Genomic DNA, 25,194 nt, shown 5'->3' with positions numbered 1-25,194 from the left:
AGTTTTAATTTGAAATTCGTTGATAATCTTTTTGTAACATCTTCAAGTCATTAAATTAACTTTGGTGCATTAATTATTTCCACTTCATCCCAGGTGGCGACTCTTGGCCTTTTAGATTTTCATTTTAATTTCTGCCTCAATATCGAATGTTGAGACATATGTTCTAATGTTTTTGATGAAACATTTATTTTAATTTTTCTGATGTGGGCAAAATCTGATTGATATTAAGATGCCAAATTATATATGTGAGATAATGTTGTCAGTGCTGCAATATCTAGAGAGCTGATCTTCACATGCACTCTTTTGCATATGAGGAGAGTTTTGTTATCCTCACAACCTAAAAGTGTGCAGAGGCAAGAAAAGAACACAATTCCAGATATTCCAGTTTATATTCTTGGAATGAAAATGAGACTTTGCAGTGATGTAATACAATTTTTTTCAAGATTACACTGGGAATTGGTGTAACTGATCCAGACAAACAGGAAGCTTAAAGTCTGTGGAAAAAATCAGCAGGAAATGAGAGAAAATGCCCAGAAATTACAGTTTATATGAAAATCACCAATTTCATTGAGGTGGAGAGAATGGATGTAATTGGATTCTGTGTTGAAGTCTTCTTCTTATGGAGTCCACACACAAGATTAGAAGTTGTTCAGCCCGAGCTGAACACACTTCTCGGCAACTGCATACAATGGTGTCTGTCTTGTCGCTTCTTGTGTGTGGTGGTGGGAAGATTGGTGGGAACAGGGCCGCAACGTGAACGCTCTTTCCTTGACCCCTGTGTCGCAATGCAAGGACTTGAAAGTAATAATCTCTATGAATGTCATGAACTCGTGTTTAAAAGTGTTGACCTGCACTGAGCTAAATGTGTCTTGCCACCCATATTTATTACTTGATTTGTATCCAGAAGCTGAACTTGCTGATCCAAAATGGCATGGTCCTGCACAAAGGGAGATTCTTGCCACTTTAACTGCTGCTATGTGGCGATCCGGGATAAACCATATGAAGGAGATGAAGAAAATTCAGCTGACAAAGCTGTCGGGTGCATGGAATGTTTCAGAAAGTCAGGGGTGTTCCGAATCATTCAATTGGGAAAAAAAATCAACAATTACATTTTAGTTATGAAAGAATTAAAAAAAAATCACAAAGCCATGACTGTATCATTAAAAGCATGAAAGCAAATACAATCAAATAACAAAAAGGGAACTCTCTTTATTACTGTATTTCTCTATCTATTTCCTTTCCATTTAAATTATTGGATAAGATGCACATCATATTTGTGATTCCCCAGTTAATTGTAGGGGTCTGCTGGTCAACTAGTTAAAGCTGCAAATTTCATGTTGAATTCCATGTTGGATTAGAATTATGTAATAACGCTGGGTAAATTACAGCATGTTCCTGCTCCTCAGGAGTGTAAGTGAACAATTTAGATTATTTAGATTTCGAGTTAGATTTAGCTCTTAGGGCTAAAAGTATCAAGTATATGGGGGAAAAAGCCAGAGCAGGTTATTGATTTTGGGTGATCAGCCATGATCATATTGAATGGCGGTGCTGGCTCGAAGGGCCGAATGGCCTACTCCTGCACCTATTTTCTATGTTTCTATTTCAACATTCCAGAGCTTTGTGGTCACTCTTACTCATGTAAGCTTGTCACTCTTAAAACGTGCAGGTTTTTAGTTTCCATTCCTCCTTGAAAATATAACTAGTTTCATAACAACCATGGTGTGAACAATTCATTAATTTACTAATCCAATAATGTGAACATGTCTCCATGTGAAACATCTGAGATTTTGCTTCAGAGATGTAAATAAAACATGACTAACAACTTTCTTAAATGTAGCTAAAGTTCTCTGATGCGTCCCAGGGATTTTATTGGGAATAAACAAATGCTGGATCTCAGATCGGTATAAAGAAAAATCATAATGGAACCTCATCAAATTCCTTGTATGTTCTTACATACTTGGCTGATAAATCTTTGTATCTTGTATCTTGTAAAGGAAATCTTGAAGAAGCCTACTGATATGAAGTGGCTTTTACAAAATACGGGCCCTGGCACCAGAGCAAGCCAATAGGTGGTGAAGTAACAGAGTGCAGGCAGAATGGACAGGAATGCAGTGAGGAACAGAGCATGACCTTAAAGATGAAGCAAAAGGATGAATTTTATCTGGATGTGAATTACCCTGAGACCAATCTACCTGAGCTAGTCAACAAAACTTAGTGAACCACATCAGATGCCACTTAATATCCAACCATATGGATACGGGTTAGAATTATGTGGCTGTCATGGGTAAGAATTCCCATCAGCAGAATTCAGATCCATGCTGGATGTAAATGAGGCAGTGATCCCAGGATTCCTGTTGGGATGCAATAATGCAAGGATGAACCACAAGACAAAAATGGCAATAGGAGAATTGTAACTTAAAAAATATATTTGGAAAGTTGATTAAGAACATACAGTGCAGCACAGGAATCGTCCCTTCGGCCCACACTGTTTGTGCTGAATATGATGCCAAGTAAAACTGATCTAATTTCCTTGTGCTTGATCCATATCCCTCTATGCCCTGCACTTTTATGTGCCTACTAGACCAAGTTGAAACCGTTGGGTCCCGTCCCTTCAACGCGCGGTGGCGGGGGGGGGAGGGGGCGGCCTGCAGCGCCACACACACACTAACCCACACACACACACACACACACACACACACACACACACACACACACACACACACACACACACACACACACACACACACACCCACACACACCCCTTGATATTAATATTATTCATTCGCTCCTTTTACCCCATCTCCGCCCTATCCACTCACGCATGTGCCCCTCTGGTGATGTCCACAACACTGTCCAGGTATATGAATGTTTCTACCTCCTCTCGAGCAGTGCTGTGCACAAGGATGGTTTTGGCTTGGATCCTCATCACCTGTGTCTTTTCTGTATTGGGTGTAAGACCAAATATTGTTGCAGCTTGTGAGAGTCTGTCTGTCTGTATCTGTGTGTGTGATAGGAGAGCTATATCGTCTGCAAAGTCAAGATCATCTATCTGCTCCCACATTGTCCACTGAATTCCATTTCTTTCCCCTTCAGTTGTTTCCATCATGATCCAGTCAATTGCCAAAAGGAACAGGAATGGTGACAATCGACATCCCTGCTTGATGCCCGTCCTGACACTAAAGCTCTGAAAGAGCTGGCCTGCATGCATAACTTTGCATGAGGTTCCATCATATGAGTTCTTGATTAAGTTTATGATCTTGGTGGGAATGCCACAGTGGTCCATTAGGCGCCATAGTGTTGTCCTGTCTAAGCTGTCAAACGCTCTCTCAAAGTCGATGAAGTTGATGTACAGGGGTGTGTTCCATTAAATAGACTGCTCAATGCTGATGCGTAATGTTGTTATGTGATCTGTGCATGAGCGATCCTTCCTGAATCCTGCTTGCTGGTCCCGTAGCCTCTTGTCTACAGCTTCCTGAAGACGGTTGAGGATGACCCGGTTGAGAATTTTACTGGGTACAGAAAGTAGGGTGATCCCTCGGTAGTTGTCACATTTTCTTAGGTCACCTTTTCTTTGCAGTTTCATGATGTGTCCCTCTGCCCATTCTGTGCGTGTCTTTTCCTCTTCCCAAATTCTCCCAAAGAAGCCATCGAGCATGTCTGTTGATGAGTCTATATCTACTTTCAGGGCTCCAGGTGGAATATTGTCAGGGCCAGCAGCCTTGGCAGTTTTCTGTTGCTTGATTGCAGCCTTTATATCTGATTTTGTTGGTCTGTCACACTTAATTTGTAGTGGTATCCTGGCTTTGGGAATGTGTGTCTGTACTGCCGGTGGTGGCCTGTTTAGGACTTCTTCAAAATGTTCTACCCATCTGTCGAGCTATTCATCGTGGGTTGAAAGCAGTTGACCGTTCTTGTCTGTAATTGGTTTATTACTATGCAGATATGTCCCGGACAATTTCCTTGTGATGGTATATAACTCCCTTATGTTCCTTTGCGTCGCCGCATTCCTGCCTCTTTGTCTAGCCTCTCCACCTGTGTTCTCTTGTCCCTCCTGATGTTCTTTCACACTTAGAAACATAGAAACATAGTAAATAGGTGCAGGAGGAGGCCATTCGGCTCTTCGAGCCAGCACTGCCGTTCATTGTGATCAAGGCTGATCGTCCCCTATCAATCCCCATGCCTGCCTTCTCCCCATATCCCTTGACTCCACTAGCCCCTAGAGCTCCATCTAACTCTCTCTTAAATCCATCCAGTGACTTGGCCTCCACTGCCCTCTGTGGCAGGGAATTCCATAAATTAACAACTCTCTGGGTGAAAACGTTATTTCTCACCTCAGTCTTAAATGACCCCCCCTTTATTCTAAGACTGTGGCCTCTGGTTCAGGACTCGCCCAACATTGGGAACATTTATCCTTTATCTAGCTTGTCCAGTCCTTTTATAATTTTATATGCTTCTATAAGATCCCCCCTCGCCTTCTAAACTCCAGTGAATGCAAGCCTAGTCTTTTCAATCTTTCCTCCTATGACAGTCCCGCCATCCCAGGGATCAATCTCGTGATCCTATGCTGCACTGCCTCAATTACAAGGATGTCCTTCCTCAAATTAGGAGACCAAAACTGTACAGATGTGGTCTCACCAGAGCCTTATACAACTTCTTGGAAAGTTGATTAAGAATATGGAACAGTGCAGCACAGGAATTGGCCCTTCGGCCCACACTGTTTGTGCTGAACATGATGCCAAGTAAAACTGATCCCATCGCCCTAGAAACATAGAAAATAGGTGCAGGGGGAGGCCATTCGGTCCTTCGAGCCAGCACCGCCATTCATTCTGATCATGGCTGATCATGGCCCTGTGCTTGATCCATATCACCCTATTCCCTGCACTTCTATGTACCTATATAAAAGCCTCTGAATTGCTTTATTTAATAATGTTTAATTTATTTAAACTTAAGCTGTTAATTTAACACTATTAATTTAAATTAACAGTAAATATGTCAGTGCAAAATGCGTTTATAACACGATGACAGAACGTGGCTATTCAGTGAGTTGGGAGTTAGGATAATTGGTTTCTTGCTCAAGTTTAGTGATGATAAGTACCTACATTTAAAGTCTTTAGTTATAGTCCTGAGAAAGGAGTCAGACAAATACTGTAGTTTCAAGAATTAAGTTATTGTGCACTGGATGGCAGCAATCCAGAACTTTTTTTCCTAAAACTTAATGATTTCAGATAAAACATTCAAGAAGACAACTTTAAAAGAGAACTTCAAGGATATTAGTATCTAAGGAGTAGATACTTAAGGAATATTGATACTTAAGGAGTTTGACTTTGATCTAGTACTCTAGAAAACAGGAGTTAATGGTAAAATGAATACCTTAAAATATAAGACTACTTGTTATTGCGAATGAGTTCATAACTAGATGACTTCATAATTGGATTCAGTTCAGAAGCTAAACAGATGTGAACACTAGTTACCAAGTCTGCAGGGGGGAAAGGTGAGAGAAACCAGTCAGAATAATGGAAGATAGTCCAAAAACTCCCACATGTGATCAGGCGGGCCAAAAAAAAACTGCCGCCAAATGTATGAATATTAGGTACAGTCATAACAAAAGAATTAGCAAAGGAAAACAGCTGAAGATGAGATAAAATGTTTAATATATTATGTGCACTTTCTTAATGAATTAACTGAAAATAAAAACTGAGCGACCAACAAAGAAGAGAGGAAAAATTAAGATTAAAGATATAATGTTTCTAAAGGTGGTTCAAAAGCAAATAAATCTAAATAAGAAAGGACATGAAATGGCATAAAATCTAGAAGGGATATCATTCAGGGTCCTGAGCTGAATCGTTACCTATCCATGACCTCCATGCTGCTTGTCCCACTGAGTTACACACTTTGTGTTTCATTCAAGATTCCAGCATCTCCAGTAACTTCTGTCTCTCTGACATTCATCATAATGCTCATGTATACCACGGCGGTTCCATTTGAGATTATCTAATCCTATCTGATTGTCATCAATTGGTAACCAGCCGTTGACATAACTATTTTCAAACAATGCAATAAAAATAACAAACTTGGGCAAATCTGATGAAAAGAACAGAAATCAATTAATTGAATTAATAAATGATGTTGTATTCAATGGCAGATAACTGTTTTACAGTACCATCAGGAACAGCCTGACCATCCTTTTTGGGTTCTTGGAATATTTAAAGAAAAAGAAAGATAGCTACTTAACCATAGTAAACCATTGATAACGAGATGACTTTAAATACACCAAACTATAAAGAACTAATTCAACACCAATGTTGGGTAATCTCAGCAGGTTTCTTGGTGTCAGAATAGCAAGTGAACCATTCTGGATTTCAATTGGGCATCTATTGATTGCGTATATAAGAAAAGGTACAGTTTTCTGGTGTGAGTCTCTATTTTCTAGTACTATGCTTTGCAAATTAAACAAATGTAATATTCCTGTTAACCTTTGTATTCTCTTTAAATTTTCTGTAAGATGAGTGCCCTGGTGTCTTAGAAGCTGAAGAGCCAAAGATTGTCCAGTCTTTCCATAGAAGTCCCAACATTCAACACTGTTTGGTTTTCCACTGCATTCTGCTCATTAATTGAATATCTCCTTAATATATTGGTATTGGACCTGGACACTGCATTCAAAATGTAGACTGACCACAGCCCTGCACAAATTCCTTGTTGATTCATCTGGCAACTATTCTGTTCTTCAGGCTGTGTAATTAATCATTTTATGATCTTTATTGTTTAATTGATTTGTTATACATTTTTATCATTCTATTGATGATGATGATGATGATTGCTCGGAACCTTTTCTCTTCATGAGGCCTGTAGTTCACTGTCTATTCAAGCGTAATTTACCCATTGAATAAATCCATGGCCTCAGTTTGTTTCTTCCTGTTCCCTGAACTGCTCTAATCCTGAGTGAAACTAACATGCCAGTCCAGGACTGCAGGACATACAGGTACTTCACAAAGCATTTCAACGTACAATGACTAAAACATGAAAGTCATTGCAGGCAAGAGTAATGATAAAAATCTCAGGTGTCCTCGAAGAGGAAGGTGCATGCCATGATGAGGTAACTTGAGTATGTCTTGGGACATCATAATCCAGTGCTGATTACAGCAAATTTTGGGCATTTTCTAATATTTATCATGAATGGAATGCATCAGTTTAATTATGTTGACGATATGGCTTGCATATGAGAGTATTGCCCAATTGTTGGTAGAGTGAAAATGTTAGTAAAATCTTAAACCATATCAGAGGTATCTTGTCAATGTATGGATGACCATCCCCAGATCCTATTCATCTGCAAATAAATAGGGCGGTCACGGTGGTGCAGCGTTAGAGTTACTGCCTTACAGCGAATGCAGCGCCGGAGAACTGTGTTCGATCCCGACTATGGGTGCTGTTTGTACGGAGTTTGTGCGTTCTCCCCGTGACCTGCGTGGGTCTTCTCTGAGATCTTTGGTTTCCTCCCACACTCCGAAGGCGTACAGGTTTGTAGGTTAATTGGCTTGGTAAAATGTTTTTAAAAATTGTCCTGAGTGGGATAGTGTTAATGTGTGGGGATCGCTGGTCGGCGTGGATCCGGTGGGCCGAAGGGCCTGTTTCTGCGCTGTATCTCTAAACTAAAGTAAAATACATTTGTACCTGTTCAACCAGAGCAAAACATGCCCCATAAATTTCAAATGTGATGAAGTGATTACTTGGAACAAATTAAGTTAAAGCACTCAGCTATTTATTATCTTCCTTTTTTAACTGGCGGTTTTTGCTTCCAAGTTAACATATCTTGCAAATATTTACTGCTTGATTAATTGCAATTCTCTGTGATAAATGCTCTGTGTGATGAAGGCATAATCCCTTCATATCATGCAGCAATTGAGCAATATAGCTAAATCGTGTTCATGTTTTAACCTAGATCTCATCTTGACAGAAACTCAGGGAGTGAATTGCAAGTTTATTATGCGCCAGACAAGCGTTACCCAAGCTTCTTTGAAGCCATTCGTAGGAGAGGAGATACATTTTATCTGATATCATTTCGGAGGGTAAGTTCATGACATTTATACGGCATGGATAAGTACCGTGAACATGCTTTGCCTTTATTGCTCTGGCAACCAGAACAAATCAAAACTGTGATGATCAAAATGATATTTCCAAATGATTCTTCATTTCTGATTAATGTTTTTATAAACTGTTGTCCATAAGGTGTCCATAAGGCATCTTTGAACTCCAGTTGATTATATTTAATGAATCTAATGAGTCTAAAGTGGGCAATACTTAATTGATAGTAAATTTAATGGCATATCTATCTATATATTACTAAAACTCTCATCTTGTTTGTTTGTATGTGTGGGTGTCCCCCCGAAACGACGTCAAAAGGGTTCATTCCCCTTTAAAGATTATGTAAATTGTCATCTGTTAGTAGCATTATGACATTGTCGTTGATTAACAGTTTAACAGTTTATACTTTCTTCACGATAAAGGTAATGTTAACTATGTCTGTAGTTTTATGAATGTCTGTTCACTTTGAGGTGTCTTTCCCGACAATTGTAATTGTCCTGCGGCTGAAAGTCCAGCAAGGAATTTGATTCAATCACTACGTTTTTACATCAAAATGATGATTAACTTAAGATAAAGAATGAATTTAGCTCGAATGAAACACCTTGTACAACCTCATAGTATTTCAAAGTGCCTCACGGCAAATTAAGTAAATTCCCTGTCATGCGGGAGGCATGAAAATCAGCATGTGCACAAAAAAACTGTGGGAATAAGGGCAATAATCCAATTCTGAATGGGATGCTTGAGAGAACTCTTTAAAATTGTAAATTAGATATTTTATCTTTGAGTGCACTTGATTTTTAGTAATTACGCAATTGCTTGATGGGTTCCACTTCCTAGCATTCAGTCTTCCGCCATTCATCTGCTGCATAGCCTATGGTGTACTTCAGACATTGTACACAACTGGTTACTGATTCAGATTAGGCTTGTAGTTCAGCAGATAACAACAATCTTGGCCAGAAGAACTGGATGCAATTGATGCTGGCAGCATCAAAGGAGTGCAAACTTAATGAATGTCAAGGATGTTAAAGTAATCAAAGTCAAGGATAAAAGGTAGACAAAAATGCTGGAGAAACTCAGCGGGTGAGGCAGAATCTATGGAGCGAAGGAAATAGACAACGTTTCGAGTCGAAACTCTTCTTCAGACTATGAAGAGGGTTTTGACCCGAAACGTTGCCTATTTCCTTTGCTCCATAGATGCTGCCTCACCCGCTGAGTTTCTCCAGCAATTTTGTCTACCTTTGATTTTCCAGCATCTGCAGTTCCTTCTTAAACAAAGTCAAGGATAAAGGTGATTTTTTAAAATATATTGAGGAGATAGACTTCTAAAGATGATCTTTCACATGCCGATGAGTGTTCCTTAAAGATAAATGATCCATAGCATTCTCATTTGTCTACAAACTATTGCCCAGGATGTTTCAAAAAAATAACTGGGTTTGCTACCTTCTGTCAGTTGTGTGACTTGCATCTTTGAATGTTACGAGGCAATTTGCCCACATGAGCTCTTTGTTAAAACGATTTTAGAAGCACAACAGCATTTAAATACTCAAGAGTGATCTTGGAGTCCTCATAATTCAAATGCAATTTAAATAACACTAAGTAAATTACTTATCTTTTTATGGATGTGTTTGAATCCAGAGCCTGAGGCTCTTGGGATTGCACATCAGTGATGTTGATAATGATGCCAGCCACTTAATATAGAGTTGTAAATCTAGAATGCTTCATGTGGCGTTTCAGTTTTTCAATCTATTAAATGACAGTGTTCAGTCTATTGGGTTGAATCTAGCAGCAACTACTGCATTAAATAATTTCTTAGACAGGAGTAAAAAGGAAATTACTACTGAAAATGATTTCCATGGAAACACAGTTGTCTTCACGTCACCGTTTCTTCTCTTCTTGGAACCCGATAACACTTATAATTAGGAAATTGATATTAAATACACACTGAAACAGACTTGCAAACAATAAAAGGGTTGCAAATTTTGATAGAAGTCATTGTTACATGTATTTCCCTTATGTACTTGGCCTTTAGTGAACTATTCTGAAGGTCAACAAACACAAATAAATCAACCATTTTGTGCTTTGAAACAAGTGGGCAGTTACTCAACCTGTAATGCGTTTGTTGAAAAGATATCACTTGAATGTTGTGGTCACTGGTGTACAACTTCAGTGCTTGTGCTTAACTTGTATGTCTGAAAGAACTTTGAGGATCTTTTACTCTTGAATTTTGTGGTAATTACGACACAAAGGCTGGGCTCCCTCTGCAGGGGATTTATGATTTTTGTGAACAGGATATGTTTTTGAACATCTGAGTATCTCTTTAACAGATTGAAGAATTCTTATTCAGAGGTAAAGAGTCTCAAAGGCTCAATTTGACCAAATCAGATGATGACAAATCAACACAAAATGAAAGATAGTTTCAAGGGAGAAAGTAATCTGAGAGAAGAAAGAAAAGCGATTTTGAATATTACAATAAACCGCCGTTATATCAGACCACGGGGGGGGGGGGGGGGGGGGGGAAGACAGGTTGATAGTGTGCTACAACCAAGCAATACATTATTAAATGTATGTAGTTGAAACAAAGAACTGCAGATGATGGTTACTACACAAAAGGACACGATGTGTTGGAGTAACTCAGAAGGTTGGGCTGAATCTCTGGATAACATGGATAGATGATGTTAGGACCCTTCTGCAGGCTGATGCAGTCTGTTGAGTTACTCCAGCACTTTGTGTAATTTCACCTTAAAACTAAGCGCCAATGCCACTTGTCTGCCTCTCTGTCTCTGACCATGATCTGGATGGTCAAATTCTGGCTTTCTAATTTTTCCTTTGGTAATCTCCATAATTATCAGATTTTTGGGGAGAATTTAGCATTTTTTAGGTATATTCATATTAATTTTTCAAGGTTAAAAGCAGTAGTATAAGTAATCAACAAGTCGAACTTGCAATTTATTGCTAATTGTTTTTGCACGTGATTAAAAGGATTGGCTCAAGATGTCTTGCAGTAAAGTAAGATTCATTATTGCCCAGGCAACTGCACATGATATTTGATAGTTCATTAAGTTCTTATCAAGAGGAATCTGCAATGTTTTTCCTCGTGGAATTTTGATTCATGATGTGTGCTTTTTTTCTAATGCCTGTATGATAGATAATGAGAATGAAAATAATATATTTCAGTCGGAAAAGGAGTAACGCTTAAATCCAAGTAAGATGTGGTTCATTGCCTGCCTTATAAAAGATTACCCAGTGCACCATTAGTATTAAAGCAATACAGAATTAGTCGCCATTCCCAGCGCCGGCATTCAGATAATGTTGATTTGGGATGCTCTTCATTTTCAGGATATAGATTATGAGTGAAAAAAGATTCAGACTAGTGATTTTTGGTATGCTGTATCTGAGGAATGCTTGTGAAAATAAGTTAAGCTATGTTAAGGGAAATTGGGTGGAGTTCTTCAAGATTCAAGAGACATTTATTGTCACATGCACCAATTGGTATAGTGAAATTTGGGGTCACCATACAGCCAGACGAATAAAAAAAGAACAAAACATGATAGTATTTTAACATAAACATCCCCTGCACAGCGGAATCAAAATTTCCCACTGTGAGGGAAGGTCCAAAGTTCAGACATCTTCCTCTTTGATGTTTTTTGATATACACCCGTGGTCGGGGCCTCCCGAGCCCTCCGCAGTCGCTGCTACGGGTGGCCCGATGCTCAGGCCCTCTCGCCGGGATGATGGAACTCCGACGTCGGAACGGGAGAATAACCTCAGCGGCTTGGACCTCTGAATCGGCCACTTCCTACCGGAATCCGCAGCTCCCGAAGTCCACAGGCCGCGCCGAGCGGAGACCCACGCTGGCAGCCCTCGGCAAAGGGCACCGCGATGTTGAAGTCAGCGCCGCCCGCGCTGGAAGCTCTTCAAACCACAGCCCGCGATGTTGTTGCAGCAGGCCCAGCACTCCGGAGCTTCAACGGCGATCCCAGGTGAGGCATCGCCCGCTCCACGATGTATCCAGCGCTGCGCCACCGCTGCTGCTGCTGCTCCAATCCAGGTGGTAGGCCGCGAGGAGGGGGGCAAGGACGCGACTCGGAGAATAGTCGCGTCCTCGTCAGGAGGCGACGGAAATGGTTTCCCCCTTACCCTACCCCACCCCGTCCTCCACATAGAAAAGCTAAAGAAACCTCCTCAACATACTTGTAAACAAACTAACAAAAAAAAAAGATGGAAAAAACGGACCGACTGTAGGCAGAGGCAGCCTTCATGCGGCGCCCCTAGTGAATAATTCTTGCCAACCTCTTTCTCCAATGATTACTACCATCATTCATGTTTGGAAACAATTACCATTACACAAACCAAACACCCACCCTCAATCAATGGCATCTACTTCATGTTGCCTCAGAAAAGCAGCCAACATAATCAAGGATCATTTACACTACGGCCATTCCCTCTTATCCCCTCACTCGCTGTGCAATCGATACAAAAGCTTGAAAAAAACTCCCACCAGTTCCAGGAACAGCCTCTTCCATGCTGTTAATGGTCCTCTCATAACATAAAGGTGTAGTTCTGACCTCCCAACCTAACCTCTGCACGTTCTCTTTAACTTTAAAGCTATAATGCTGTAACACTAAAACCTGAACTCTATAATTTTTCCTCTTCGCGCAATCTGTTTACTTGTGAATGCTGCAAAGGATGCGGCAGTATTCACTGAATGCTCATATGGATAACTTTCTGGGAGCTGTTCAGTGTACATGGAGAAGAATTGTGAGAACTGGTTCCTTGTAGAAGATGGAGGTCATCAGAGCAGCATGCAATATTGTTGGTGGCGTTGCCTGAATAGAGTGTACATACTGGGAAGGCCAACGCGAGACAGGATCTCGGCATTGGACACTCTGTCTTGCCAGGATATGCCCAGGATACGGCGGATGTTTCTCAGGTGGAAGGTGTTGAGTCTTCTCTCCTGTCTAGCATATGTAGTCCATGTCTCACTGCCGTACAGCAGCGTGCTGTTGACGCAGGCCTTGTAGACTGCTATCTTTGTCTTCAACATCAGCTTTGAGTTGGTTCACACTCGAGTTGTGAGGTGAGCGAGAGTAGTAGCTGCCTTCCCGATCCTCTTATCATGTTCTGTGTCCAAGGAGAGGTTGTCGCTGATGCTGGAGCCGAGGTATTATTATTTTCATTGTATTATTTTCATTGTTACATTACAATACACTTACCACTTGCATATCTCTTCCACAGTCACTGCCTGATACTGTCAATTAGATTGTGATCTTTATCATGATCTTTATCAAAACAGAGGATTGACCAATAGAAAGTATCAGATAATTGTTAGATTTTCTTTCACAGCATATTCACAGATTTTTTTTTTAATGCTGAATGAGTAAATAATATCCATAATAACCTTGTTGGATTAATATTGTCTGAATTTTCTACAAATTGATTTACTCCTTAATTGAGTTGTTCCGATCAAATTAATTTTTTCTTACTTTCTTTTAATTTCTTCCGAGGTGGTCGAGTTGTGTGAGTTCTAAGGTGCTGCTAGGTTTGGGAGGTGCACACTACTTCCACTGATTATGCTGACATCCTTAAAGGGCCTGTCCCACTTAGGCGATTTTTTTCGGCGACTGCTGGCGACAGACACAGTCGGAGCAGGCGACTGGATCCCCCCCACGACAATGTCTACGGCAACCTACCTCCTAGTCGATGTCAAGCTACGACAACCAGCGACACAATTCTTTGCAACTAATGGGCCTGTCCACTTAGGCAATTTTTTATTTAGGCAACTTCAGGCGACTAGTTTGTCCACACATGTTCGCCAATGGTCGCCGGTAGTAGTCTCAGTCGCACAAAAAGTCGTAGCGTCTTTCTAAATTTTCAACATATTGGAAACATTTTGGCTTCAGTGGGTTTGATGCCAGTGAGCGTAGCTTGACTTCTCCTGATGTAGGTGCTGTCGTAGGTTGTCGCCAGGAAGGCGTAGGCTGTCGCCGGTTTTTCGGCAACCTGCTACGACAATGACAGTCGCTGGCAGTTGCCTAAAAAGTTGCCAAGTGGGACAGGCCTATTAGGACGTCTACCTACAACCACACAGGCGATAACCTACGATATACAAGGTCAACCTACGTCCCCTCCCGACAAGCTACGGCAAGCAACGACCCTGTCGGCGACAACTGAAGACAATTCACATCATATTGGCCTCCAAAACAATGTGATCCAATGTTAACATATCACTGGGGTTGCAGGGTAGGGTTTGGAGCAACATCAGAGGGCATTACTTATTACAACAACAAGCCCTGCTGCTTGCAGCAGCCCACCTGCTTACTGATCAGCCAGACAGAAGTACAACAAGAAAGGGGAAGAAGAAGCCCAAGAAGAGGGCTGTGTGGTCGAGGTGCTTGTTCCTGAGGTGACCCATGTTGGGCCAGAATATGAACATGATGACTGAGCTCCAGCAAGAAGATGAGGCTGCTTTCAGAAACTTCACTAGGCTCCCCCCTGAGCTGTTTCAGGAGCTGAAGACACAGGTGGGTGCTCTCCTGGAGAAAAAGGAGACCTTCATGAGGAAGCCACTGGAACCAAGCCTGCGCCTAGCCTTCACCCTCCACTACCTAGCATCAGGAGACTCCTACAAGAGCCTCTCCTACAGCTTTCGTGTGGCCCACAACACCGTCAGCAAGGTTGTCCGAGAGACCTGTGAGGCCATCATCGATGCTTATGAAGAAGAAGTCATGGACTGCCCTAGTACAGCAGATGAGTGGAAGAGGGTGGCGCACGGCTATGAAACCAGATGGAACTTCCTGCACACATGTGGGGCAGTGGGTGGCAAGCATGTGGCCATCCGGTACCGGTCCACCCAAGGGAGGTTCTATGTTCTTTAACTACAAGAAGTTCCATTCCATCGTACTATTAACTGTGATGGATGCAAACTACAACTTTCTGTTTGTGGATGTGGGCACATGTAGAAATGTAGAAACAGAAACATAGAAAATAGGTGCAGGAGGAGGCTTTTGAACATTTCAAAATCCAGCGGCGACAAGAAAAAAGTTACGACTCTTTAGGAAATTTGAGGAGACAACTCACGACCATAGAGGAGTCACCCCGCAACCATGTGGCGACAGCCTAGTCGCCTGTAGTCACCGAAAAAGTCGCCTAATGGCCGGTTCTCACGGTGCGACCTGACGCAAGATGTCACCAGAGTGAAGTGGTCGTGGTCCAGCACGAGTTCCCACGGTACTCGGCAATTCTGTCATTTGTGCGAGTAACTTGTCCGTCTCCCGATCTTTCCCGTTAATCGTGAATGAACATCGTGGACTGTAGTGTAGTTAATCACGTGGCACAAATGATGTCACTTTTTTTCACACACTATATAAATATCCTCCGTTCGTAGAATTGGCTCATTTGCAGACATGCCTATACAAAGTTGGTTCGAGTACAGGCTGGTTGTTATTTTCATTGACGCGCTGTATGCATTAGCGCAACATGTGCATCGAAAACGCTTGCGTGAAGGCAGAAGGGTGAGATTAATTAAAAAGAGAATTAAGAGGAAGTCTCACTGGGTTAAGCCCATGTTTCAACGGAGACCTCAATTTGGACAATATGAGCAACTGCTTAATGTGCTGTGCGAAGAGGATAAAAGTGCATTCAAAAACTTTGTCAGAATTTCACCCGAGCTCTTTAATGAGTTAAAGAATAATTTGGGACCTCTGCTGAAGAAGACTGACACTGTAATGAGAAAGGCACTGGAACCAGGGTTGCGCATAGCAATCACCCTCCGCTACTTGGCCTCAGGCGATTCTTATAAAAGTCTATCTTACAACTTTCTTGCCGCCACCAACAGCATCTGTGGTATTGTCCGAGAAACCTGTGAGGCGATCATCCAATTTTATTCAGCTGAAGTGATGGAATGCCCCAGTACACCAGATGCGTGGAAGAGAGTTGCACTGGGGTTTGAAAACAGGTGGAACTTTGCTCACACATGTGGGGCTTTGGATGGCAAGCATGTGGCAATTCGTAAACCACGCTGATTTATTTCAAAATCAGGTGGCTCAAATTATTTCAATTACAAGAAATTCCACTCAATTGTACTCATGGCGGTGGTTGATTATAACTACAACTTCCTGTATGTGGATGTGGGCACACCTGGAAGTGTTGGTGATGGCCGGATGTGGAAAGAAACCTGGCTTGGAAAGAAAATGGAAGGTGGAACAGCAGGCATGCCTGATCCAGAACCTCTGTCAGGAGAAGACAGCCCGGACATCCCATATGCGATGGTTGCTGATGAAGCCTTTGCACTACGGCCCTGGATTATGAAGCCATATCCACAGAGGAATCTAACTAGGGAACAGAGGATCTTCAATTACAGGCTGTCAAGGGCCAGGAGGGTAGTAGAAAATTATTTTGGCATCTTGGCAAACAGATTTAGATGCTTGCTCAAGACAATGGAGCAGAGGCCCAAGAATGTGGAGAGTATAGTATATGCAGCATGTGTTCTGCACAACCTGATCCGAATGAGAGGTGCAGCTGCTAGATCAGCAACATCCATCCAGGACGGTGACATAGTGGACAGTGACACAGGGGAAGTAACACTAGGTGCTTGGAGAAGTGGTGCGAACAAGTTGAAAATGGTCTCACTGCAGCGTTTGAAAGGTAACTCGGGCACATCCAGTGTGAAAGAGCAAAGAGACCATCTCTGCGCTTACTACAATTCACAATTGGGGAGTGTGCTGTGGCAGGACAGCTATATTGATGGGGAGCCAACCACAGGAACACTACTGCATGTTATAAGCTGACTTCCTAGTGTTGTCCTCTGAAAAGTGCTTCCTATAAGATGTTCGTCCGCAAAATCTGCCGTTTAGAACATTGCATTGTCCCTTTAAATGCCTGAGTTCACGTTTGTAGCGGAGGTTGATGGATATAATGTGTTTTAAATAATCTCGCGTGCCTCATTTGTTGTATTTCGTGTTTGCGAGGCCCTTTTACAGACCAATGTTTTGTGTGATGCATCTCCTCTCAATATGTGACAGAATTCGTCTTCTTATATTGTCAAATAGGAATAAAGACTTTGTATCACATTTACCGTGCTGATTGTCTTATTTCATTTTCTACCAAGAGGTGAAGAACACGTTTAAAGAGCTGAACATTTCAGGGTCCTGCACACTCAAAAATGTAAATGAGTGAAAATGTGATTATATCACCTCCATTAAGGTATTTTGTGTTTCAGCATGAGAGGGATTATAACATTAGAGACATTCATCTTGTAGTGATGTATTAATGACGATTTGCAGACATCAAGCTGATAGTAAAAAATAAATTTATTTAGCAGTGAGGTAAACAAGCAATGACAATCAAAATGCTGAGGTAAAAGCTTTATCACATTTCAGGATATAATAAAATGTGGAGCCACCAACAGAAAAAAAAAAAGCACAAGAGTAAAGGACACATAAATTAACATACAGACATTTACAAAGGACTATAGATGTCACACCAAATGGTGAGTGGCCAAGAAATAAAATAGACTAAACTCAAACTGTTATTTGCATTGCACTGGTACCACTCCACCAGTTCCCCCTCTTGTTCCCTGTTAAAGTTATATGGCCTTACCTTCTGCCATCTTTCCTTTATGTTATCGTCTGCTGAGGCTATTGGGGAGGCAACAGCTACTGGGGAGGCAATCTCAAATCCACCTTGATCACCCTCTCCCTGCTCCAAGGAGCCCACAGGCAGTGGTATCTCTGGCATCTCCTCTTGCCTCTCCACCTGTCTCTCTTGCTGAGTCTTCTCCTCATTTACCTGCATGGCTAAAAACTTTCTGACTTTCTTTGACCCCTTTCTTTGCGCTTTTCTGAGAGGCATCTCTGCAAGTCTTACTGTGAAAAAGATTCTCAAACAATGACAATTAGGTGGGACGTCCTCGATGGACACATGGTCCATTGGCGATATTGAGACCACCTTTTTTACTCACCTTATGTCCCCTCTGTCAAGCTTCCGGGTTTACCGTTCGCAGGAGTTCCCACGGTACCCGCAAGAGTCATTACGGATATCGCACGGATATCGCACTGGCATCTGCGTTCATACAATGTTGCAACGCTCACCAAAAAGTCCTCAAGTCACTCTTGGAGAAATTCAAAAATGTTTGAATTTTCTCCCGACCGTACAAAGTTACACGACTACCTTCCGTTAGCGCCACGGAGGTCCTCGGTGGTCCACGAATGCCGTACTGTTATCGCAGGAAGTTCCCACGATGTTAAACTCTTGTTAAGTCTTGCGTCAGGTCGCACCGTGAGAAAGCCCTTTAAGTGGGACAGGCCCTTTAAGATCCCAGCAAAAGGAGCATAAGTTCTCAGTGCCACCCCAAACATCAAGGGCCAGGGACTCCCACGTGTCAATGACGATATCACATTTATTCAAGAAGGCCTGGAGAGCACCTGTTCATTGCACGCTTCCTTCCGTGGAACACTCTTGATTCCTGACCACAAGCCATCCTGTTCCAAGTGCACTCCCTGTTGCTTGTGTATTAGAAGTATTATGTCCTCTGTGTTTTTAAAATATAGCTGCTAAACAGACATCTGAAACTGAAAGCAGAGGCCTTGTGGGTCTGAACACATCCTGACAGAGAAGTGGAACCGGGCACCACTGTACCATCAAAGCCCTTCAGCATGACCTATATTTAGAGCTAGACTAGCAAATGGACCTCATAACTATGTTTCCATAAAACAAAAGCACTGTGAAAAAGTTTACCATACTGAGATTATTCTCTCCCACTGTAATCTATAGATATTTTTAGGAATGGTGTTTGTGGTGAACTGGTTTAAGCTTGTGTGGCACAACAGCATTCAAAACACTCTGACTTTATTGTTTTAGTGAACTGCGTGCATCTGTGAAAACATCTTTGATTCCCTGCCAGCTGAACTGCACAAGACCGACACAAAGGCAGAACAGCCAAACTGATTATATATGGACCTTGTTTGTTTTCTACCAACTGTAAAATGTGTTTGTGATTTAATTTTTGTTTGTGATGAGCAAAGAGAGAGAGAGAGAGAGAGAGAGAGAGAGAGAGAGAGAGAGAGAGAGGCATCTTTGAAACAAATGATTTCAGTAGGGAACACATATCCTGCAACGTAATCACTTCAGCCTTCATTGGCATCCGGATTGCAACCCTGGTGAATTGTGGACAGACCTTTCTACGGTTTGATTATTTTTACTCTGCACATGTTCTTAGAAAGTTAGCCTTTCACACGAGGTCAGCAGATGACAATATAAATCAACTCTTCATCAGATAAGTTACCTCCAACAACTAAGACTTTGCACTTAAAAGGATCTGAGTTATCTTGGGGCTCTGGTGGGGTGGCAGTATTTTTTCAATTAGAAAAAATGAAAAATATTCCAAAAATCACCATGCAATGAGTATTCAAAATAGATCTGTTCTTTTTAGAAGTCAAGTTGACGCCTTTTTATCTTTCCGTGTCTTTTTTTGATAACTTCCATATTAACTGATCTCCCCTAAATGAACAGGCTTTGCATTTAGAGATGTTTTTTTACTTTTCCTACTAAAAGGATGTGAAAAAATGATTTAATCAAGACTTGAATTTTAAGGCAAAGTGCTTTCTCACAAGTGCACAAATATTTAATTGGTTTGGCTTTGAAAATTTGGAGATAATAAGTATTTAGTTAGTGTGAATGGATAATAATTAGCTTCCAACCCTCTACCATCGAAGGCTCCAAGTCATTCATGCTTGTCATGGATTGACTGGCCGACAGCTTTCTCTCAGAATCTCAACACACATTGGAACAGAGCAAGAAACTGACTGATGAAGAGTTTTTAAACCAAAAAACTCTGAGGGCAAGTTTTCATCAGACTCAATGTTTGCATGCAAAACTACATTGATAAATCAAGCCAAGAAATCCACTTATGTTACTGTCTTGCCACTCATCTAGGGATTAGTGTAACTTGCTGATCAGTATTGACATCTGATAATTAATAGGAAGGAACTATTCTGGCAAAGAGGTAAAAAACCACAGGGCATGGATTGCGAGGAATTAAAAGGGGAATTAACAATCTTTTCACCCAAGTGGGCAAGGTATAGATCTCATTGCCTGAAAGGGTTGAGGGAGATGGAATCTTGATTACATATAAACAGTAATTGGTCATGTCCTTGAAGAGCTGTGATTTACAGACCAATATTGAAGGGTGTGGTTTGTTTTTTTAGTTAGGAGATGAATTTGGTTTGGATTATGGTGCTGAAGGCAGAGCTTGGTCAATCAACAGGAGTCTGAAGTAGGTGTCCTTATTGTAAAGAAGTGTCATCAACACACGGTGGTGGAGGCTCGTTGACGAGCCGCAAGTGTTGGCGGGACCGGCGGTAGATGGTTCCCGCATGGTCGACAAGATAAGACCTAGGCGAACCAGCAGAGCCGATGATGGTGGCTAGCCTGGAGTGACCGGAGGGGGATTGCATGCGGACGACCTGACCGGGGAAAAGGCGCGGAAGGGGGCGGCAGGACTTATCATGGGAGCGCTTCTGGACATCGTGCTTGAGGGCAATGCGTTCCTAGACAGCAGCGGGCTTGAGGACGGAGGGCATGAGGGAGCGCTGGGCCACCGGGATCGGGGGTCTGATGGTGCGAGACATGAGCCGCTGAGCAGGGGAGCCCATGGCAGGGTCGCGGGAGATGTTGCGAAGGTTAAGGAGGGCTAGATAAAAATCGGAGTGAGACAGGCGACACTGTTCCAGCAAGTTCTTTGCACTGCGGACGGCGCGCTCGGCCAGACCGTTGCTTTGCGGGTACTCAGGGCTGCTGGTGAAGTGGCGGAAGTTCCAGCTGGCCGCGAAAGCCCGAAACTCGGAGCTCGTGAACTGGCTGCCATTGTCCGACTGCAGGCTGGCCGGGGAGCCGAAGGTAGAGAAGTGGCGGCGCAGCTTATCGACAACGGCCGAAGAGGTGAGGGAGTGCAGCTGGTCAACCTCGAACCAGTTGGATGGTTGACCAAGGGGAAGGATGTATGACACCATGTAAAGAAGTGTCATCAACACACTGTAGCTTTACTCCTTTTCTTCATACTGTAACATTGCAGAAAGCACTAGCTGTACGTGGTCTGTCATGGAAACTAGAGAGCGATCAGTGGGTGGGGAGGTTGTAATTATACTTGTGATATGGGGAGTGGTTAGTAGTGATGAGGTAACTATATTAAAGGTACATGCACATGTCATCTACACTTATTACCCAGATGTTCCAGGGATGAGTGAAAATCCAAGGAGATGGTGTTTGTCGTAAATCTGTTATGCGGGTAGGCGAATTGAAGTGGTCAAAGTTGTCTTGGAAGCTGAAATTATTGTGCGCCATGACCAGCCTCTGAAAGCACTTTGTGATGGTTCTTCAAGTCTGAAGAAGGCTCACAACCCAAAATTGCACCTATCCATTCCCTCTTCAGATGCTGCCACACTGTTGCTCCGAGACTTTGTGTTTTGTCAAGATTCCAGCATCTGCAGTTCCTTGTGCCTTCATGATTGTGGATGCCAGAGCCATTGTAGTAGTCATTAAAGGGTCTGTCCCCCTTTCACGATCTAATTCACGACCTTTTTTACTCGTGGACATTTTTCATCAGGCTAGAAAATCACCCCGACCTACTTGATGCCATGAGTACCTACGACTAGCATCACAACCTGCCTACAACCTGCCTACGACCTCATGACGACCATGCTGCGAGTATGAGTCAAGGGCAAAATCGGCAGAGGTCGTGAATTAGGTCGTGAAAGTGGGACAGGCCCTTTAGGCTTCCTACCTTGTTTTTCTTTGGCACCGGGATGATAGTAATCTTCCCAAAGCTGGTGGGGACCTCCAATTGGAGTAGGGAGAGGCTAAAGAGGTATGTGAATACTCCTATCAGCTGGTTTTGCAGACACATGCAGAGATGTCCATGGCCAGTTGCTTTCTGCAGGTTTTTGAACAGACTCCATATATATACCAAGATTTGTGCTTTAAATGAGTGTGAGCATTCTAAATATAGAATAACGTCTTTCAACCATGTGTGCTGGATGTTGTTAAAAACTTGAGCATTCATTCCAGGGGGAGAAATGGTTTCCCATGATTAGAGAAGATAGATCTGGATAAGGAGCAAGTCATTGGAACTGTAGGCAGGATTTAAAAAAAATATTCAGTAAGTTGTGAATTTACCTTCAGCAACTGTGGGTTCTTGATCATTGAATACATTTACGGCTGAATGATAGATCTTGAGAATCCAGAATAACTGAAGGATATGAGGATCAAGTCAGAAAGTAAAATTGAAGCCAAGGATAACTCATAGTAGTTGAGGGTGATTTCCTTACTGGAGTGTACAATATCCTTTTGTGTTGCTTCAACTTAGTTTCTCTTCCTCTCAGCATATTTTTTTCTTATGTAATTGTTTGGATAGAATTTTGGATGCATAACAGTTATTCTATATTTGCAATTGTCTACAGGGCTAAACTTCAGTGTTTATTGAGCTTCATGTGAATAGAGGGTAGAATTGAGTTTTATTTGTGCCAATGATCACAAAAATAAGCTACTTTAATTTTAAATACATTTCAGACTCTAAATAGTTGAAGAGCAGAATTGTACGAGCTTTTTAGCACGATAGTCTGCAATTATTGCGCCTCTTGTCCCACTGATGATGATTCAGATTCAACATAGTTTATTGTCATATAAACAAGGGTGCAATGAAATTGCTTGCTCGCATGAGGTTTATAGCATAAACAGTATATGTGGTGAAGATAAATGCAACTGATGATACAATTAATGATAAATAAATCTGAAGAAGTGCAAAAAATGCTGAATTGCTATAACAGAATAATCAAATGAGATGGAATTGAGAGTAGAGTACTTGACAGCACATTCATGATGGCTTTGTGAAAGAAGTGATTGGTTCAGGACATTCAGCAATGGGGAAGAACCTGTTCTTAAGTCTGGATATCCAGGCTTTCATGGTCTTGTATCTTCTCCCGGACAACAGCAGAGAGCAAAGTGCATAGCCAAGGTTGCAGACATCATTGCCACTTTGGCTATTCTCTAATGCAAAGCACCATGAAGAAGTACTGGATGGAAGGAAGTGATGTCTGTGTGGATTGATGTCACCAGTGATGATGAACAGGTTACCAAGGTTTGTCTTCTATAGAGTTGACAACTGAGTACAATTTGTCCAGTTTCAGCTTGGTCTTGGCTTGGAGTTGTATGTAGATTGCTGAAAGTTGGAAGCGGTGAGTTAACTCAGTGGATAAAAAGGGCAGCTTTTATATATGTGTAGGAAAGAACTGCAGATGCTGGCTTAAATAGAAGAAGAAGGATCTCGACCTGAAATGTCACCCTTCTCTCCAGAGATGCTGCCTGTCCCGCTGCTCAACATCACCCAAAAACTCAGACCTTCTCGTCCTGCCAACATTCTCGTAAATCTTCTCTGTCACAGGTTGTGTGCTCTAGACGTGTTTAATCTCTGCATACAGCTCCCTACTCCTCAGCTGACACGGGCGTTGCCTGGCCTTAAATAACAACTCAGATAACGACCCCATGACTCGCGCCACCCCCACCCGATGGTTCGTCGTGACCTTGGGCTGCTATCAGGTGCCACCACATGACCCCCCCCCAGAACCAGAGGCACCGAACTGCATAGGACGTCGCACGAGGCGGCCCAAATGCGTAGATACAATCCCGCGCCCCGGGGACTTGCTCGGTTTGGGAGAATCTCCGGGAGGCCGGGACGGCGGATGCCCGTGACGAGGAGGTTGAGCCACATGGACTGGCTCGCTCAGGTCCAAGTGGGCCGGTTTCAAACGAGCCACAGACACAGTTTCACACCGGCCTCCCATGTCCAAACCAAATGTAGTAGGCCCGTACCGCAGCACGCGAAAGGGATCTTCATACGGGCACTGCAAGGGTGACTTGTGGGAGTCACGGCGAAGAAAAACGTACGGGCAGCCCATCAGTGGCAGTGGCACATGGGAAGGGGCTGACGGGCAGACCAAGGATCCGAAACCTTCGCAAACACAAATGTACTGGAAGTGCCGTACTGCGAGGTGTAAGGTGAGCAACTCCCGGTCGAAAGCGCTGTAGCGCTGCACCGCAACCCTCAGGTGCCGGCTAAAGAAGGCGAGAGGCCACCAATGGCCGTTAACAGACTGTTCCAAAACGCTGCCGACCGCAGAGTCTGAGGCATCCACAGTAAGGGCTGTGGGGGCATCAGCCGACGGATGCATGAGCATAGTCGCCCGAGCCAAGGCCTCCTTCGCCTTTTCAAACGCCGCCATGGCGACAACGTCCCACTGTATCTGCCGCTGCTTGCCCGTCAGCAACTGGAAAAGCGGCTGCAAATTGTGAAAATGTGCATTTTGTCAGGAAAGTTATCGAAGAGGCATCTTATCTAAATGGTGATAGATTTCGGAGGAATCTGAACGTCGTGATGCATGATTAACTAAAGGTGACTGTGTCGGTACAGCAAGGAAAGCGAACAGTACATTGTCATTAGACACAAAGCTGGAGTAATTCAGCTGGTCAGGCAGCATCTCTGGAGAAAGGGAATTGGTGACATTTCGGGTTGAGACTCTTCTTTCTTGCCAAGAGAAATGAATAAGGGGAGTGCATTATAATTTCTTGACAATTGAAGGGTATGCTTCAATTATGTCGGGCATTTGTGAAATTACATCTGGACTATTGACTTGTAGAGCGATAGAGTTGTACAGCATAGAAACAGCCCATCAAATTTGTGCTGATAAGCAAGCACCAATCCATGTTAATCCTTTGCTAATTCCATTTTATTATCTCCCACATTACCATTAATTTCTTCCAGATTCTAAACACTATGAGTAATTTACAGCAGCCAACTAATCTGCAGGACTTTGTGATGTGGAAGGATGTACACAGCACCTTACAGGTGACCTCCATGATACAAAGGGGTTGTGTTCCCTGGGAAACATCCATCTGATGAAGTCCCATTTCCCATTGAATCTTACATTATAAGTGGAGATGTGTTCCCACAGAATGTTTTTCTCTCAACAGTAATGATGAGCAGCTGCTGGTTCACAGCAGGAGGTCACTTAACAGATTTGCTTTGCAAAATGACTAATGAGCTGCTAGGTGGTCAGTGACTTTGTT

At 42.6% G+C, this 25,194-nt stretch overlaps 1 protein-coding gene across 2 annotated transcripts in view; it reads left to right on the top strand.

The window, feature by feature from the left end:
* Positions 1-25,194, top strand: part of atf6 (activating transcription factor 6) — a 226,792-nt gene that overhangs the window by 109,442 nt on the left and 92,156 nt on the right. Inside the window, exon 14 of one of the 2 annotated variants that reach the window (XM_033028393.1) lies at positions 7,952-8,063. In XM_033028393.1, coding sequence (XP_032884284.1) covers positions 7,952-8,063 — 112 coding nt within the window. Of the gene's footprint in view, positions 1-7,936; positions 8,064-25,194 lie in introns of both variants that reach the window. The other variant, XM_033028392.1, reaches the window with a different exon arrangement.

Source organism: Amblyraja radiata, chromosome 10 (genome assembly GCF_010909765.2).
Source record: "Amblyraja radiata isolate CabotCenter1 chromosome 10, sAmbRad1.1.pri, whole genome shotgun sequence".
Lineage (NCBI taxonomy): Eukaryota > Metazoa > Chordata > Chondrichthyes > Rajiformes > Rajidae > Amblyraja > Amblyraja radiata.
The sequence above is the reverse complement of the archived record's forward strand: the minus strand, read 5'-3'. Positions and strand labels throughout refer to the sequence as shown.